Source organism: Meleagris gallopavo, chromosome 1, assembly GCF_000146605.3.
Source record: "Meleagris gallopavo isolate NT-WF06-2002-E0010 breed Aviagen turkey brand Nicholas breeding stock chromosome 1, Turkey_5.1, whole genome shotgun sequence".
Taxonomy (NCBI): domain Eukaryota; kingdom Metazoa; phylum Chordata; class Aves; order Galliformes; family Phasianidae; genus Meleagris; species Meleagris gallopavo.
The window spans coordinates 123,925,977-123,945,883 of record NC_015011.2 but is presented as its reverse complement, the minus strand read 5'-3'; the positions used below and the strand labels follow the sequence as shown (position 1 = coordinate 123,945,883).

Genomic DNA, 19,907 nt, shown 5'->3' with positions numbered 1-19,907 from the left:
TCATGAACATAACCATGTACTCTATCTCTCATTCATCTCTGTTTATCATCCGTATACTAATGACATCCAATTAACAGTTTAACTGTTATGCAGTCCCCTGTAATTCCAGAGTTTATCTACACTATGTAGCCAATGCTAATATAACTGTGCTTGAAAAGTCTTGTAGCTGAGAGGTAGCATATTCTGTGGAAGAAACAACATGGCTACAGACTTTTTTTTAGAGAACAATCTTGATCAACAGATTTTTGCCCCGTGCACTGAAATTTTTGTTGGAAGAGATATACAGGTCACCATGTACTTCCTTCACATAACTTGTCAGCAAATTATGAGCACAAATACAACTTCACTCTCTTCTTGCTGACTTTCAGCACTCCAAGAAGTTCTTCAAATACATCACACTTGTTGCTCCTCATTCACTGTGCCAGAGACAGTTTTCTACTCACACTAACAGCATTCGTGCAGAGGACACCTGACCTCTGGGTCACAAAAAACAAGGTACTTTAGACATCCACACTCAAATCTACAAGTGATTACACAGAAGTAGTCATCTGTGAGGCTTCAGTGGACATTAGAAAGAAAACATTCACTTCTGAGAAGATGTCTAGAGAAGAAGTACTTCACGTGTTTAAATTAACTATGTACATGCATTATGCTTGTCTTGTATGATTTACGGCCAGTTGTGAACAAATAGATATCTTAAAAATAAATATAGTTTATGTCTAGAAAGACTGCTCTTCCTTTTAAAAATCATTTACAGTTACTGTGTTAAATATAACATCAGATCCAAATCGAAGCTTTTCAAGATTTCATTGCTCTTTTTAATCAAAGAAAAGCTAACATTGCCACTCAGGGCTTTGTCAAGTTGATTGGATTTTTAGCCGATTCAATAATAATCCTTTAAGATCTTAAAAGCAATTTAAAGTAAAAATCTCAACTGCAACAAAGCATAAAAAGTACTTAAAGAGAAAATAAATCTTACTGAGAACAATAAGAAGCCGACTGTTCACTATGCCACAAACTGATTTTAAAATATTTTTATGTACTGAAAGAGTTCCAAGCCCATCAGAACAGTGCTATTCATTACCTGCACATTCTTTATTCTCAGGTGAATTCAGTATTGCTGCTATGATGGTGATAGAGCGATGGAGGTGGGACTATCCAACACTTGGTGTAATTGCCATGAATCTCGTGAGATTGTGGAAATATATCTTTCATATCTACCTGTTTCTTTTTGGTTCCGAGATATCATTTTTTTAAAAAAAGCTATTTTTTTATTTAATGGTACATTATCTTCTCACTGAGTTTCAGAAGTATAGATGGAAACTAATAACCTACTCCTCACCTGAAAAAATAATTGGTTATAATGAAGAATTCTATCTTCTCATCTTACTTCTCTCTGAAGAGCACCAAAGATTCTTCTAGAGGCATAGGGTCTCCTTGTTTATCAAGCCAATAATTTTGTCATAGTATAGACATTCTGATACAGGTAAGCCCAGAGGAAAAAAAAAAAAAAAAACTGCTGAATTTTACATAATTTGAAATCTCTCTCAACTGTTTTTATGACTTCTTGGTAAAAGCATTCTGGGGTTGCAGCTCTTCAGGACTTACTGCAAAGGCCAAATGTTTGAAATCAGCCAAACAGACATGATCACTCCCAATGTGCAGCAGTTAATTGATAGATCTTTTGGAGTTACAGGTTCACTGAATCCAGCATGGACTCACCAAAAAAAAAACAATATTAAAACAATAATAGTAAGGAAAAGAAAATATGGTAGGAAGTGGTAGGAAGTCTATTTCATTGTAAAAGGCACAGATGCTAATTGAGGAAATAATAGCTAAGCAAACTAAACTAGAATGCTGGTTGACTAGAACTGTTAACATTTAAATAGAAAAAAAGAAGACATACAGCTCTAGAATAAGTTCTTATTGAAACTTGTACTAATTCTCTTCTTGTATTTTCTAATTCACTTTATTCAGTATAAAAACTAAGCTTTGAAAATCTCTTCTCCAGTCTACACGAGATAGTCTGAACAGGAAGATGGTTTCCACTTCACATTCTGCAATGGCTGAAAAGGAACTGCAAAGGAAGAAAACCCAGTTCTCACAATGACCCAGGAGGGGAAAATTTCTGAAAAAAGCACACCACCACAGAATCCTCAAGCATCTGTGCTTTGTAATGATGAAAGAATGGCATTAATTTCTTAACTTCGACATGGCAATAGTACCTACTGACAACTGTGTAACTTGGAGGTAGAACTGGAGGTAGATTTTTCTGGCTGTGCATATATTCCAGGTTTATGTTAACAGTACACCCATAGATTCTCTTCTCATCATAGATTAAAACTCTATTTGACTAGAGTTTGATACATTGAGGCTTGCTGGTCAGCCTAGCTATATCGAAATCTTGCAATGTGCACCTTCAGATACTAGTATCTCTGAAAGCTTTTATGCAGAACACACTGTCAGGCAAAACTTTCATACCATCCTTAATCAGCAATAACATAACTGTCAATTATTTGATTGGGAACTCACAGACTTATCACAGCTGGAAAAAATGCATAGCATTAATAAATATGATATTAATAAATAAATATGATGCATAAATAGTGCATCATTCAGCACTGTTCTTTATCAATCAAAATTCAAATCTTATTTCCCAGAAAAAATTGTCAAAATAGATTGAAACTAGAATGCCACTTGCCTAATAGCTGTCAAAAGTTGACCACTTAGAGGCTCATCATGTCAGAATCACCTTACTTCTTCCAATATCATGACAATTAACTTTTACTTTCCTGTATTTACCTATTACAATCTGAAACACCAGATTAGTTATAGAACACTGTAAACCTAAAATATCACCACTGCCTTACATCTTAGACAATACCTGCATGATGTTCATTCTTAATTAAAGAATATTAAAAAGCAGCAGAATAAATCCAGAAGGCTTATATTAAATAATGTTCTCAGAAGATATAAAAGTACATGAGAAAGGTATCAATTAAAAAACTCTGGCTATCAGAATGAAGCATAGGTTAGTCCTTAAATAAAATTAAACAAAATACTAAGTAGCTAGTGCAATTTTTTCCAAGATTAATACCTAACATCAACTTGGTTTTCTTAAAATTCATGGCATTCAGCTTCTATCTCATATATTGGTACAAAGTACAAATTCCATTACTTCAGTGACCAAAGCTGAATTTGATCCTCACAATGGCATAAAGAATCAAGTATTTACATTAACATTAATTCTGCTTTAGAGAATTGTCTGAAGAAAATTATCCCATGTATACAGTTGAACTGAAAGAGTAACCAGTTGAGCAATTCTGGCAATGATAAAAATGTCTACCTCAGTAAGAATTTTTCTTGATTCATCTATAATAGACAAGCAAGCCCAGAACTCATGTTTTGAAGTAAGAAACAGCGCAAAGCTTAATGTTTCCTTTGGCTAATTTATTCCATCACCTCTCTGCATCTGTACTCAAGCTACTTTACTGACATTAACATTATCCCCAGCAAATGGAAACTATTCACTCAGTGGCATCTACTACATGTGCTGCTCCATTAAAGTGACTCTCCTCTGTGATTTCTAACACTTCCACCACCGATCTATCTATCCGACATTTTTTAAACCCAGACTAAGGTTTTCTTTCTCTTGCATGACACATATCTGCAGAAGTTTGACATAAAAAAAATGAAAAATAAATCCCTCCATCATTTTTGTTTTCCTAGTGAGTTTAACTAGGCTTACAGTCTTAGTTGGATCTACATGCGAGAAAGGCACAGTTTCAAAAATGCTGCATATAAAAAGGATCAGAGAGACATGCAGATAAGTTGGCTGTGAAGGAAATTCAAGTTTTTAGTTACCTAAGCAAATTACATCTTTTCTTTTTGCTTCTTTTTATTTGGTCTTAACACATCACATTTTTAACAATTAACCTCTTAATGCTTTATGAGAATAGGTATAAAAAAAGGATCTAAAAATTAAAACAATATAATTAATGTGTTGCAGCAATTGCCAGAAAACAAACAAACAAACAAAATAACAAGCAACAAGAAAACAAACAAAAAAACAAGCACATATTGAAAGAGAAAAAAATCTCTTTGGAATTGTTTTAGTGACACGTAGTGACCTCATTTAAATATACATATATTTTTGTTTGTTTTTTCATTTCTCCCACACTTCCTTTTTCTTCCCCCATAAATTATTGATATTTGCTCCAGGACTTTTTCTTTGTACAAAAAATTAACAGCAGTTCTAGATTTAAATATTGCTGTTGTATGTTTTTATGGATGAGGATTCTTCTCAAAGCATTCCACAAGTAAATGTAATGGAATATAACGTTTGAGTTTATATCATAAATTAGATTCATGAGATTCATTCTCTTGTACATATCAAGGCAGCTGGTTTATGCTTCACAGAGGGGTTACACTTTTCTGACTTAGAATAACCTGAGAAACCCTCATTTTTCATTGTTACACATCTGGCTCAGATGTCATGCTTAAGTTTAAATGTTCAAATTAGGAAAGATGAATACCAAACTTAAAAAAAAAAAAACAAAACACCATGGGCAAATACATTTGCCTGTACATCAAAAAGAATATTTGTGCTTAAAGTTGGACCAGAGAAAAATGACTTACTGTGTTACATAGTTGCCAGCAACCATTCTAAAGAATTCCTGGTTTATGAAACTGAATTTGGGCATATTTACATTGCTTTTTATTCTGTTTTTTAAAACACATAAAAAGCAGCTGTTCAAATAAATAAGAAAAAAAAATTAGTACTTTTAACAGACAAAATATCTTTCATGTGTAAGTAACAGATTTGAATAAAACTTGCTAAAGCAAGAGAGATGAAACCAAGTCTCTAAGACGAACTTTTACTGACATCAGATTAAAAAATTCTACTTTCGCTAGCATTTAGCTAATTCCATAAGCAGTTTATAAATACTCAAGAGAAGCATACCTGGCATCAATTCAGCTGTATGGAATATCTTCTCCTGCTTCATTTTACTTTCATGTAATAACTCCTCTTTGGTTATTGGAAGATCTAGAACATCTCGAATAATCTGTGCCCCTTCTAGTGCTTTTTTACCCATGACTAATGATTTTATGTCCCAAGTATAGGTCTTTCCAAAACGCCCACATATCTCTTCAAACACCAATGTATAGAGACGTTCAGTATCTGGCAAAAAACAAAGAAACAAAAAAAAGAAACAAGAATAGATTACAAATACATGCAGCCAGTTGACCAGCCAGTCTTAACAAACAGGATAGCGTAAATGATCATATAGCAGTCTTCCAGAAATAAGAAAATATATTGTCTCACCGAGAGAAAGTCAGCCTTCTATGATCACTTCAGAGATATGCAGGTCCTTCAAGATGTCACTTCTGTATTCAGAAAAGGTTACTGAGGTTTACAACAAAGAACTATCTGGACCTATTCTTCCATCAACTTTCTTTTCCACTGGCACTTTACGTTACAGGTTAGCAACCACTGACTTAATTAAAATGCTGTACTTATTCCTTGAATGGGAAAGAAAAGAAAGGAAGGAAATCTGGTTCTCAGGGATGTCATTACATATTCCATGTAAATTGGGAAAAAAATTAATTATTTAAGAGGATCTTTGAACGGAAGCTTCAGAGTGCTTTCAAAAGACACTACAGTCATTATTATAGTGCTGCTGGCACATCTGCATTTATATGTGATTACTCAAGCAGAACACACCTACTTGGTTTCTTGGATTTCCAAGGGGGTTCTGACAAGAGTAAACTTCAGGCTCAGTTTTGCCAGTGAAAGGTGTTTCAAAACTTTTTTTATTTTTATTTTTTTTATTATTATTATTTTTTTTTAATATCAGCATACAATCCTTCCTGTCTTCTCCATTTGATAAATCATTGCAGGAGGTCAATAATGTTAATGTTTAATTTGACAGCACATAGAGGAAGAAAACTCCTTTTAGCTCTTTGTTTCATTTTTGCAAAGATCCTGAACAGTGGTATTTCTACTAGTCTGTTTATCTTTTTGAGTTGTCTCATTTGAAACAAAACTACTGTTGTTATCCATCCTTTAATTTCCTTCTCATGCATTTTTTTGCCTTTTGTACCTCTAATGGCCTGCTTATTATTATCATGTTAGCAGTGAAAGACAAAAGTAATGAAAGAAAGTAGTTGCATTTATGAAATTTGTTTAGAGAGATCAGGGACTTCTCTTGTCACCATATCTTTTGCTATGCAAAAATATTTTTATAGGTAAAATAAAATACTGAAATTATTCATGAGCACCTTGCCTTACTTCCTGAATATTTAGGATGTAAGCAACAGCATTTAAATTGTAAGACTTAAAATAGGTACTATAAAAAAAGACAGACTGAAGAAAGAAAAGCAGAGCCTATGGCTACAGTATACCCAGTGACCTTCCTCTGGAGTCTGACAAATGCTTACTGCTTAACCTAGTAATCTGCTTGTCCTGAGATCAGCAGATGGTTCTGATCTGAAATCAAATGAGAAACATTACTGCACCTATGTCATTGTGTGACCACATAACAGTGCAGAAGACACGCATTGTTGCCTGCCAGAACAATCCCTTTCATCTTTCCCTTCAATAATCAGAAAAGATGCTGAACCAAAAGAAAAGCTAGAGAACCAGTGCACCTGTCTGCACTGTTTAACAGAGTAGCAAACCATTTATAAAAAGTTCTTTGCACAAATATGAGAGAAAAATAATAACAGCTGATGCACAAATGCTTCTCAACCAATCATACCTAATGGGAAAATGTTAGGAGTAACCTAGAAAGTCATAAAACACACACCAAATGCATCACATCACACACACATCTGAATCAGAAGAAACACAACTGGCTTAGCATTAAAAAGCGATAAGCTGGCTAGCACCAGGAAGAAAAAAACAAACCTTGTTTGCTTTACACTGCCAGGTAATACACTGCCAGCAAGCTGAGAAGGTGAGTTAAGAACAAAATGCTTCAATTTTCACAGTTCTTTCCTTCTATTTCTCAGATTATTGATTTTTCTTTTCCGTCATTTAGGGTCAACTGTTGACCCTAAATTGAAAATTGAAACTGAAAATTAATCCTCATCTTATTAAGCAACACACAGCAAACTATGCAGAAATAAAACAAAACAAGGAATTAAAAATCTAGTTGCAGAGCATGATTTTTTTTTCTTATCTGTACAATCATTTCATTAATCTGTTTGAAAGTGAATGACTCATATTGAGTATAGCTACTCAATCTAATAGCCTCCTGCATTTAAATATCACATGCTATACTTGAGAACAAAATCTTGTCTTCTTAAATAAATGCTTAATAATGTCTAGATTACAGACTAAAAAACATTAGATAATGCTGAAGTTTGCAGACCAAAGAGCACTTATAAACAACCTTGCGTCAAACCTATTAAAATAATTAAATATTATGCTACTTGCATTAGAAATTAGTACTCTTGAGGCCAAGAAAAATAGTAACTAAAAAAAAGGACAAACTCTGCTCAATATACAAATGATCACTAAATATATTTAAATGTGAGTTAGTCTCACTTGTGCTTAAACCAACAAAATACTTAAATAAGCACATTATCAGAAAGCCGCCTTTCCTTCCCATTCTGTATTTTACTTGCTCAAGCAGACATGAGCCACTACATAGCACAGAAACAAAATATGAAATCTGGGAAAAAGAAGTTACACCCTAACCGCACACACACACTGCATCCAATCCGAATCTGAGAAGACTACTACTGGAAAAGACACAGTTTTTGGATGCGTAACAGCTAAGGACATACAATCCTTTTGACTGAACAAAGAAAAATCTGTACACTCCTCTTATAAGCACACAACTAAATACCAATACAAATTCAAGTCTCCAAGTCTGGGAGATCTGAAAAAACTAATCAATTGTGATCTGACGATACGGAGGACCAGCAGGTTCTTTAGGGATTCTTCTCACACTGAGGGCTGTGGTTATAATTAGAGATTTATCATTGCATAAAATAATTAACAATCAGTGTAGGTTATTGTATATATTTGTAGCTTTCAGTGTTGCTTATATTTCCACAGATTTTCTAAAATTTCGTGTTACATGGACCTTTCAGTCACCTGAATTCTTTTCAGATCCAGTCAAATTCCTATCAATCAGCATGCATTATAATCATAACCTAAAGTCAGACTTTACATAGAAGATCATGAGTCATTCAGTTCTTGGAGTAAGATGTTGGTGGAGGTATCCTCAGCCACGGGACAGCATAGGCTTTGCTCTCTAGGAGCAATTCCAGCCTAAGTCCCACTTAGGGCTTGGAGCTGCCTGACTTTAAAACACCAGGCAGTGCTTCGCGTATTTTCATGTTTCCCTGTTCAAAGACAGGGGTCACCACATCCTAGTGACACAGCAGCTGGGAACTACTAATGCTGATGGGCTTAATCAGACAGTGATTGGAGTCCCCTACATTTGAGTCTTGGTATCGCTATTGCCATTATCATCCTGACAGTGGGTGACCCCACAGTTCTGTGGCCAGAGAGGAGAGGGTGAAGGGCAGAGTTGTAAATTAACAGTCCGCTTACACAGTACAGACATTTGCCCTACTACTTGCTAATCATACCACCGTATATCAGGAACAGGAGAGACCAGTCACACATACAAGCTAAGCTAGATTTTCACCCAACTGTAACAAGAAATAATCCACAACAGCTGATTTACCAATGTTTAAGTACAGTCAGAAACCATAATTTCAAACTATTGTAAATCTTCAATAAGAAATCTAATGCACACAACAAAATAAAAACATCAACAAAATAAAATGACTATAAAGAAATTGAAGTTCAATTCAAGCACATAAATATAGGCATCTAGTGGTATCTTAATACGTCCAGACATCCATAGAGCCAATGAGGCCCACACCAGTCTGCAAGAGCAGCTGGAGATTTAGCCAGGTGCTATACAGCATCCCAAATGGTGATAAACATATATGTTTATGAAAGTGAATTTGACCCCAGCTGCTAGCTCACATTAGGAACATTTATCAAGAACACAGCAGGACACATGTGGCTGTGGTCTGTTCCAACAGGAGAAAAAAAAGCAAGATCTCTTAGCCCCTGAACTTGGCAGCAAATGCATTAACTTCAGCTTTACTGTCCCCTGCTCTTCAAAATATTCTTAATATCTCCAGTTCTCCTCCCTTGGTGCATCTTTTACACAGACATCATCAGCATGATGTACTGTTCATCCACTAACCACAGTTCACTGCGAATGAGTGACATGCATTCCCCAGCCACATATCATCTTGCAGTCATTTTTATATCAATTGTTCTACACAAAAAGCATAGGTATCCCCACTGATGCTGTTCACAATGTGTAAAAGCCAATCACAACAAATACAAATAAAGTGACAAGAATGACATAGGTGCTGGATTGCTCAGCTTGTGATTGAACAAAAAAATTATGTTGGCATACATACAGAAAGGTCTGTAGGTCACTTGGCGTCAGACACAGTGGAAAACATGGGGGTATGAGCTGTTCAAATCACTGCAGTCAAAATTAGAAGTGCAGGTCTACCTAGGTTAAGGGTATAGCAGTCACCAATTCTGTATCTAAACCTCAGTTTTCACCATTGCTTACTCATACAAGATGGCTTAAGACAGAAAATTATGACTGTGAATGAATTAGGAACTTCTTTTTTTTTTATGACTTCTGAATTTGTGCAAGTAATTTTATAACACATCTAAAATAATCTCTAGTTTATCAAGGAAATAAGGTTAATATAAGTATACACAACTTTATCTTAGCTATTTGTTTTGAGTTTGAATAAGCCATCCAATCTTTGTAACAAGTTTCCTTGATGCAATATACCTATGATTAATATTTAAGCTAGAAGTCTAAACAGAATTTCAATTCTATGAATTTAATACTTTCTGGTAAGTCAAAATCAGATCCAGACTAAAATTGCCAAGATTTTTATTTTGTCAGAGGAGAGAAGTTTGTTAGGTAAAGATGAAATTTTAATTCCAGCAAAATGTTTATTATGTCCATTTCCATGAAGCAGGTTTTTCTCTGTGTGCGGAAGAGAATCATCTTTAGTATTCAGTTAAGACAAATTCAAACTTGAATGGTCATTCTTATCACAATTTTGGCCCACATATGAGAAAACCTCCTGAGATTTTGTCATCATCAACACAAAATGAATTTACACATATTACTATGATTTTGCTTTCCTATTAGTATTTCACAATGTTCCTTCCAACCCCAGAGGATATGCAACGACGTACGAACCCATACAAGTGTTCATTTATGGCACAAAATATAATTATAAACCATAATACAATTATAGATGTGGAAATATTTACTGTGCTTTTTGCAACTTTGTGACAATTAGCACAGTATCAAGTGCTAACTTGCAAACACATCTGTGCAGCTGCTGAAATGATAGGGGAAACGAGCATTCAAAAAGTATGTAAGATTGTTCATATAGAAATAATAAAGGCATACTTATATTTTCTGTTTCTGAATATTAGGTAGCACAGGCCTTGTTGTGTTTGGTTTTTTTTTCCTCCCGTTGTATCAATGGAAGTGGGAAAGAACACTGGATATAAATGTCGTACTGGCAAAATCAAAACAGTGACAGATTTCCCAAAAGAAAGACTAACTTTGTCAAGTCTTGTCAATTATCACATGCAAAACTCAATCAATAGTCCTCCAAGCTTCACACTCACCTACACTGACATGCAAAGTCATGAAATCACAGTCCTTTTCCCTCCCCAGTCTATTAAAGGTAGAGCTCATCAGCTCACTAATAGTTGAATTGTGCCAAGTCTATGAGACTCAGCAGCACAATTGCTGCAGCACTGCATAAAAGCCAGGCAACAAATGTCTCTTAGTAAGGCTCTGTCTTCTAAAGAGATTCATCATCAAGCGCACTGCTCTGCAGTCTCTCTCCCCATAAGCAGTACATGTGCTTTGCTTGTTTGACCACAAAGTTGGACCAGTACTTGAAAAGTCCATATAACCGTGGATGTGAATATGAAACAGAAACACACATTGCCAAATAGTACATGGACTATCACAGAGTTTATGAAATGTCACTGCTGAGATAAAATTTATGTAAGTATCCACAAACCTTGCAAGATCCTATTGGTGCTTTTCATAAGCAGAAAAAAAAGAATACAAAACCAACAGCCTGTGAACAACAAACTTAGAATAAGACATTCTCTAAAACCAGAAAGTAATGGAAGATACTATCCACAAAAAGTTTATCAATTACAGTTCCATCTCAAATAAATAAATAAATAATAATAATAAAAAATTACTACAATGGAAAATACTAATATATAAAAAAATTCAACAGCATTATAGCAACCAGTCACTGAAGTAGCAATAGTCTATTCCACTGAATAAGCACGGTGTATAATTCACTCTCCATTCTTTTTCTGTTACCATTTCATCCAGATATAAACTGAACCTTTCCCCTTTAGGTTTCAGCACTTAAACAAGACAGACAAAAACAGCATAAACAATGCAAAAATCATTAAGCGACTATACAACTGACACTGGAACAAATCTAAAATTGCAAAACTGAGCTCAAACCATCCAGAACCATTGAAGAATTAGAGATGAAAGTTCCTAAGATAGCAAAACAACCATTAAAAGGGGAAAGAAGAATTAAGATTTTTGATACTAAATAATCTTTAGTAGACAACAGTTTTGTAATATGTCTTATATTCCCTCCCAACACCTTTCCATTCATCCTTGCATCACTGAGAGAGCTAGCTTAAAAATGCAAGACTACAGCTATTTGTGATGGCTAAAAGCTGAAGAAAACAGCAATGTAACAGCTGACCCCAGAATCACTTACAGCAGCTTAGCAAGAGGGTGGATGAGAAACGCAAGGAACAGAAATTGCTTTCTGCACAATAGCCTAGCAGTTACAGCACTAGTCCAGAAAATGAGATTCAACCTTTCAATCTATCCTTAGGATCTAAGCCTACTCCTCTAACATCTCAAGAGATTTTTGTTATATATGATGTGTGTATACAATACATACACAAACTGATGTGGGTGAAGGAGAGGATTTTAAAGGCATCAGCTGCCTTTTAAACAATAAAACTTAGATGAGCGATAGCCAGTGAATCCAAATCAATCTGGAGTCTGTTGAATTAAGGGCACAAAGGGTTGTGGGTTGAAACACCTTAGCAATGAGGGTCTCCTGAGGATTGAAGGAACAAGAATGTTCTATTCTTTGCTATATCATTTCCCCCTGTTGCTTCCAAATGAACTTGCTTATGAAAAAAATGAAACCTAAATTTGTCACCATACAGAGGCAATCATTTCAGTCACTGTCACAGAAAGAAATAAACACCACTTCTATGTGTGCTCAATCAAACAATTTGAGCCATGACTCAATTTCAAGGCATGGGGTGTTGATATCCACAGTCAAGGACGATGAATCCAAACGCAACCTGCTCATGGAAACAGTCAAATGAAACTCTACTACTATATCCAAGCTTTATAACTTTGGATTGATCTACTTCCATAAGTACTAATAAGTTTATCCAATTGTAACTTAAAGCTTCAGGTTGGTAAAACGTATAGTCAGATAACCAGGAAGCACTAAGTAATAGCTGCTTCAAAATCATAAGGAGCAGCTTATTCTGTAAACCACTTTACATAACTGATAAACTGTAATTTCTGAAAGATAAAGAAAATGTAATGACTATAATTGCTGAAAATTAAAATTAAAATTGCTCCGATTTGAGCAATGATTTGCAAATCGTTATATTTTTGATTAGCACTTAGAACAAAATCATTAAAATGATCCATTATTCATTTTAGTAGAGAGCAGGAAGTCTGTTTTGGAGCTTTAATTTTTGCAAATCTATTTCTTATGTTGTACTGAAATATTAATAGAAGTACACTTCAAGATATACCATTATGCTGCACAGTGCTTACTTCACTAAGTCCAAGGAAACACACTGCCACTGGCTAACTCAGTTAAAGCACTGCCGGTCTGCTTGTCCTTCTCTGATACGATGCATCTTAAAACAAATTCAACTTATTGTTAACAGGTGTAAAATTAAAGTAAGCTTAGTATCCACAAAATAATAGCTGCATAGAACTGTGCCCAAAGAAGCATCACATATTTGCCACTCTGGGATTATACTAGGAGAATTCTTCTACGGAGCTGAAGAGGAAGTCAATTTCTCATTTTGTATGCAATGAAACGTTTTATTTCTTTGGGGATTGGGGTGGGGAAAAAGCTTTTGGGGAATAGGGTGGGGAAGAAGCTTCTGAATAAATTCAAAAGGCTCTTAATTTGCATTAATAAAGCAGATGTCTTAATGCAATCTTGTATTCACATATGCACCTTACCCTCTTTTTTTTTTTTTTTTTAATGCCATAGCGAACTGAAAAAAAAACTGGAGAATAAGCCATTCAAATAGTTTCCCGGCATGGTGCTGTAAAAAACATATTCCATCACCAGTACAGCAGAGCACATGAGAAACTAAAGATAAATCTGTATTTCAGTTCAAGTAAACAAGGGAACCGCATTTGATATGGCAGACAATATATATGACATAATTAAAAACATTTTAAAGTTACACTTATTAAGCATCAATTATGTGACAACACCTAATTAGTTTAAAAGTAGAAAAGCCATTGATGCATAGAAACTATCTGATATGCTCTTAGGCATTCATGAAGGCCCTTAAGTGTTAAAAAAAAAAAAGAACAACCATGAAAAAGCTTTTGACATGGTGCCAACATCTGCTTGTTAGGGCTAAACCAACAGCTAACAGAGGCATGGATTTTTAAGATGTATGTGACAAGTCACAGTTATACACTTATTAGCATATGAACAACTACAGCATGGCAACAGTATTATACAAGGACTACTCTCACTCAGAAGAGCAATCACTAGCTCCTGGAAGAACAGCTTATACCACGCTTACAGTGAACTCAGCCTTTCACCAAGGGAGTTTATCTTCTTGATTCACTGCTGACAACACATGGCTACAGTATTGTCTTTAGGAATGCAAAACAGGATTTTAAATGTTACTTTGAAGTGAGATGCTCCAAAGCACCTGGATAAAACTACCATGCAAGGTAGATGAAAGAAAAAGGGTTGCTATGTTACTGACGTAAGTGGAAGAAAAAAAAAAACAAAAAAACTTCTTAATTAAGATGTACTTTCTCTCTAGGAAAAGCTATAACATAACCTTCCCTGAACAAATATGCCAGAAATGTTTTGTTTAACTTATAATCTGAAGCAGAAAACAATGGAAAAAGGAATCTGAAGGAGAGAGGAAAAGAGTCAGAAAATTTTATTCCCTCCTACAAGAAAAAAAAATATTAAAAAGGCACGAAAATTATCTTCAGCACACTACATTTTCTCCAAATACCAATTTCCTTATTATCAGGAAGGTTTTCCTTGCCCAGGACAAGTACATATACACAGATTATACACAGATATACAAAGATTCAGGCGAGTTGGGAACTCAACATGTTTGACTTCCAGTTACATATTTCTAAATCACTCACTGGAATACTGCCCCAAAAGCCAATTTCCTAAATAGTGGAAACACTTCAAAAGACAGAGTGACTTTAATAGAAAAGAAAAATACTTTTCCAGTGTAGCCTTGAACAATGTTCTAAACTTAATTGCAGCAATGTGTCAAAAATATACTGCCACAAGGGATGTGTAAAGGACTACAGATTAATAAAGCTAATTTCTTCCTTCCACTCAAAGGCATCTAAAAAACCTGAAGTAAACCAGCTGATAAAGTAACTTCTCTGTGGTCATAATATTTAAGAAGAGAAAACCAAACATTATCAATGTGCTTGATTTTCCAAGGGAGGGCGTTTGATCTTGGCTGGCCATCTACAGTCTAAGAGAAAGTTTGAGAAATACTGCACGACCTGTCCACATTATCTCTCTAAAAGCAGTCTGCTAAGAACTCCTAACCTTAGCCAAAAGCAGTAATAAAAAAAGATGTGCATATATGCAAATGTGGTAAGTGTGACAGAGGAAACCGAAAATTACATTTCATGAGCTGAAATAACTGTTCGTCTGAAAATCATAGATGAACTCTCAGAATTATTCTACAGGTACCAGTTTAGGGTACTTCTAACACCATATAAATGTGGAATTTTATCCAGACAAGCCAGAGGGCTCTCTGAAATTGTATGACTACAACTACTGTCTCCTACACGAGGATTGGAGTTCAGGCCATTACCACACAGCCATCTTACATGGTGACAGCAAGCCTTTTCCCCCTTTCTTTTCTCCAGACTCATGGTAAAAAAGAGGCACGTCTTAACAGGCTACAAGGACATCAAGCAGCCTACAGCAGGAACATGCAAAGTTAAACAGTGGAGTGTCATGTCTGCTGTTTTATCAGCTTTTTTTGTTGTTGTTTCCTAATACCCCAGAACTACCAAAGACTTCAATTTGTTTTAGACTATAATCAAATGCTTTATTATTGACACAAAGTAAAAACTTACACTTGGCCAAAAAGGCTTTTTACAACTAAGTCTCCCCAAATCCACTGATACACAGATGCCTAAGGGCTTTTGCGTTTCTGAGCTTTCCCAGCTGAAACACTACCTGCACTCCAGCCTATGCTGTGTGCTGAGCATACCTCGCTTTACAAGAGGAACTTCTCCTACATGCAGGAAATGAAGACCTGCTACTCAACTGCAGTTGTACTGCATCAGTATTCTTTTGTAGGAATATCCTCCGGTAGACTGCCACCTGTAGAATTCAGTGTGTAATAACAATCATTTATTAAAATTTATTTTTATCTTCTTCATGAATATTCGCACAATAATTCTCAAGACATCCCACAGCCTGCTACTAAAGTATATAGTTTTCTTTCCAATACATATTAAAAATTGTGCTGAAAGTCTTAGACTCTCTGCATATATGATGAAGTCTGCCTAGTGATACTAGTAAAAACTGACAATAACAATAGTGAATACAGTACTCCTTTTTAACTGGAAAAACTTGTTTTGAGCTAGGCTTCAGTTGTGAAAATTGTGCACTAGGTTATATTGTCTGTCCACGAACACTGCCTCCCATCATACGTAGTCACTACTTAATACAGAAGATGCAGACTGACTTGGAAGACTGAACAACAAATGTGAGGCACGCATTAGCTCCTGTAAGATATGGATGAGACATTTCAAAATTAAATATCTAATGCAAATTACTTGTGAAATGGATTTAAACCAGCACAGTCTGAAGCCATTTCAGTGACCTCCATCTGCTGGGGAGGAAAGTCATTAATATACCTCTATTGCACACAAAAATACTTATATTTCAGTAGAAGTGCCCTTAGAGAGACTGCAAATTTGGCACGCATCAGGTACCAGAATGTACTGGATATACTGGACCAGTCTTTACTTGCACATAAAATATTTTAGATTTTAAACTTTTTCTAGAGCGGCATTTCCTAGTAGAGAGGACATGAGAGAACCAATTCTCCTCTGATGTCCAGGTTTTGCATAAAACTGAGCCAGTATTATGACATTTTAAGGCACATTATAACTCTAAACTAGCATAAGATCTTCAAACATTAAAATTTATTTATTTAACCTAACTTCTTCCAGCTTGTTTAAAACATGGAAAAAATAACAATGCCATGGATGTCTTATAAGAAAAAAAAAAAAAAAAAATCATGCACACTGCAATCTTGAAAGAATACAATGATTACAAAAGGTTGCAGACAAGAACCTCGCTAGCACCTTCGTGAACCCAATTCATATGAGGGCTTTAGGAAAAATACAAAGCTGGTAGAAGATGCTCTCATGGCAGCTATTAAGGTTATATTTTCAGCTATCTCAGAGGGGAGAGGTTGAATCTTATTTTAGTAGACAATGGTTCTGGGCATAATGGAAATGTTATGTTATGACTGTGTTTTGAATGTGACAGCTTAGAGTTACAAAAAACACAGCTGTGTATCCTACTAAATGAAATAAAAAATACGTGTTCAGAGACTCAGAGAATGCAAGAAACTGTAGTCCATCCTTTCATTGTTCCATGCAATTAATGTGCTAAAATAAAAGCAGATATTCTTGACTGGACTAGCTGTCATTCCTTTTTCACTCAATCTCTCTTTTCTTCTACCTCACTTCTGTGAGCAAAGGTCAGAGTTTTTTTGTCTTAATTAGCAAGCAGCTTCACTCATCTATGGTTTATCTTTAATAAGCCTAATTCAGGAGTTACATCACTGGGGTGTGCTTAGTCCTACTGCAACAACACTTGCAGAACACAGGCTGGCAAAGCATAAGCTCAATAAGTACATGAACAGCATTTCTGCTTTACTTCCAAAACTAGCCCCATTTTCCTTCCTTCTATCCAAAGACTAAAGGAAAAAAAACAACAACAAAAAAAAAAACAAAACCCAAAACAAAATAGGAAAATATCCAGAAGTCTTTCACTCATTACTCAAAATTAACAAGAAATCTCCTGAATCAATTAAGGTACAATGTACAAGCAAGAAACAATAAAAGTCATTGTTTCTAAATATAAATACCTCAAATAAGGCAGGCATTTCCAATTCCATAGTAACTAACCTGAAATTAGATTTACAAAAAAAGAATTCTTTGCTCCATAGCAACAATTTGCTATCACTCTGCTTGTAAATGAGCAAATTATGCCTGAAGTGCAGTGCAAGGAACTTCACACTTAGGAAGTAGTGAGAAGTTTAAAGAAATGTGGAAAAAATTTGACCTCTCTGATGAGCACCTGAAAAGGTATGGGAAAAAATAACAGCTAGTAATCATTAATATAAGACTGACCTATAAAACTTTATTCCATTCTGTTCTTAAGAGCTGACTTTTTTTTATCTTTCAGTTCTAACGGTAACAAATTTCTGTAGTTTTCTATTACAAGAAATCTCTGATGTTCCACAATTTTTATTCTATTAGCCTTCTCTGTCTTACTTGGAAGCAGTTTTCAAACAATACTGTCATAAAACAGTTTTCCAGTCACATTATATTTTCTTATTAGAATACAAAACAGTTCCAATAAAGATCTCATGTCTACTATTCCAAGACTGACTCCTTCAGACATGTAAGATATGATTAAACAGAAGTAAATTATCAGGCCAGGATATAGATTTACTATCAATCAGCTATTCAGCTATTCATAGCACAAGACGACTGCTTTGATGAAATAGGAGGAAAGGAAAGGAAATGTAGGATCCAGTCCAGAAAGTGTACTGGAAGTATATATATAAATATATATATATATATATATTTAAATACAATTCTTCTGAGATATACTTTAAAATAAGGTTAAAACATTCACTAAATATAATTTCTTGAACATACATATTTAATATAAAGCAGACGCTAACAATTCCAATATGCAAGATAGTGTAAGAATTGCAAGTGAAAGGTAAACAACCTCTGCTGAAGAGTACACGGAGGAAAAAAAAACTGCATTCTGACGATCTCTACATATAAATACAGAAACAGCTGGGTCAAAAAGGAACATTTGTTTTAGCCCCACGAAAGCTACAAAAAGAAAGAAAAAGAAAATGCCAATCTATTTCATGTAATGACTACAATATTAGAAATGGACATGGATTAATACTGGAATAAATTCCATGGTTTTGCTGTAATGGATATTCCTTTTCCCTGTTAGTAGAAATTGATTAGATCACATAGATTTTACTCAATTAACTAGGGTAATGAGAAGAGGGAAGAAGAAACACCTATGCTCAATTTAAGCATTTTTCACAACTGCTGGGTGTTGGCAAGCTGGGGCAAGGGGAAGGTGCTATATACAAAGCAAATGCAAAGAGGTACCAGGTACACAGATTCTGAAATGTAAACTCTTGGAGCAGTGACTAAGGAAAACCAAAGTGTATAATGTAGAATTACAGAATTCAATTTTATTATTAACTTTCATTTATAGAAAGATTTCTTCAGGAAAGTTTTCACGTACTGTTAGGGCGTTTCTCTTTGCTGTTTCAGAGTTACTGAGAAGTCACTCATTCATTACCTTAATACATTTTTTGAATAAAACATATACTCCCTTTCACATTCATAAAACATGTGCTTCAGTTTTCCGTTTTTCTTCTACAGCGTTTCCAAATGCACACACTAATAACCTGCTCTCTGTAACAGGTTCCAAAAAATGGACAGGGAAAAAGTTCAGTTCCATTCTGAAAACAGGCAAAGTCATGATAAAGGGAAAATTATACAAAGTCAGTGGTGAATCAGATATTTGTTCAAACTAAATGTTACAATAACATATAATTTGCAATCAACTGCCAGATAAAAATTTGAGAGTTCTAGAACACACAGAAGACACGTACCAAAATAAAAATGCTACCTCTTGCTCTTTATTCTTCATTCACAAAAACATAAGGTTAAACTAAAAATAATACCAATTCATTAGGCATTGAAGTAAAAACTGGATATGTTGCAATACCTTAGTGAATCAAGTATTTTCATTTCCCTGAGATATATTTCCTATGAAATACTGGTTTTAATTTTTTAAATAAAATTTATTGCACTGCTACACGCTCTTTGCAGCTCCATCTCCACAAAGCCAAAAAGCAAACTACTTTTTATTAGTCCAATATAATGCTATAGGGAGGTTTAACTCTTACCATGAAGATCCATCATTTCATGTGGTGTAATTTTTTTTGCAGCAATGCTCTTGTAGCACTTTACAGTCATCCAAGGACCTACCCTCCCATCCTGAAGAGAAAGGGAGGCAAAGGAAGCTTTCTGTGTGTAAATCACAAAAACATCCTTACTTATCAAAAATAAAAGCAAACCTCTCAACCAAACAGCAATTTATTAAAATGAAATAGTATCTCCTGATTCACATTAAATCCATTGATTTCCACTATTTCAGCCCTTCTGGTACACTATAACGTAATCCCATTTTTT

The 19,907-nt window shown here is 34.9% G+C and overlaps 1 protein-coding gene across 1 annotated transcript in view; it reads right to left on the bottom strand.

Moving 5' to 3' along the window:
* The window catches only part of PUDP (pseudouridine 5'-phosphatase), a 51,186-nt gene that overhangs the window by 23,682 nt on the left and 7,597 nt on the right, over positions 1 to 19,907 (bottom strand). The window contains exon 4 of the mRNA XM_031557255.1: positions 4,964 to 5,182. Within this exon, the coding sequence (XP_031413115.1) occupies positions 4,964 to 5,182 (219 nt within the window). The remainder of the gene's footprint in view (positions 1 to 4,963; positions 5,183 to 19,907) is intronic.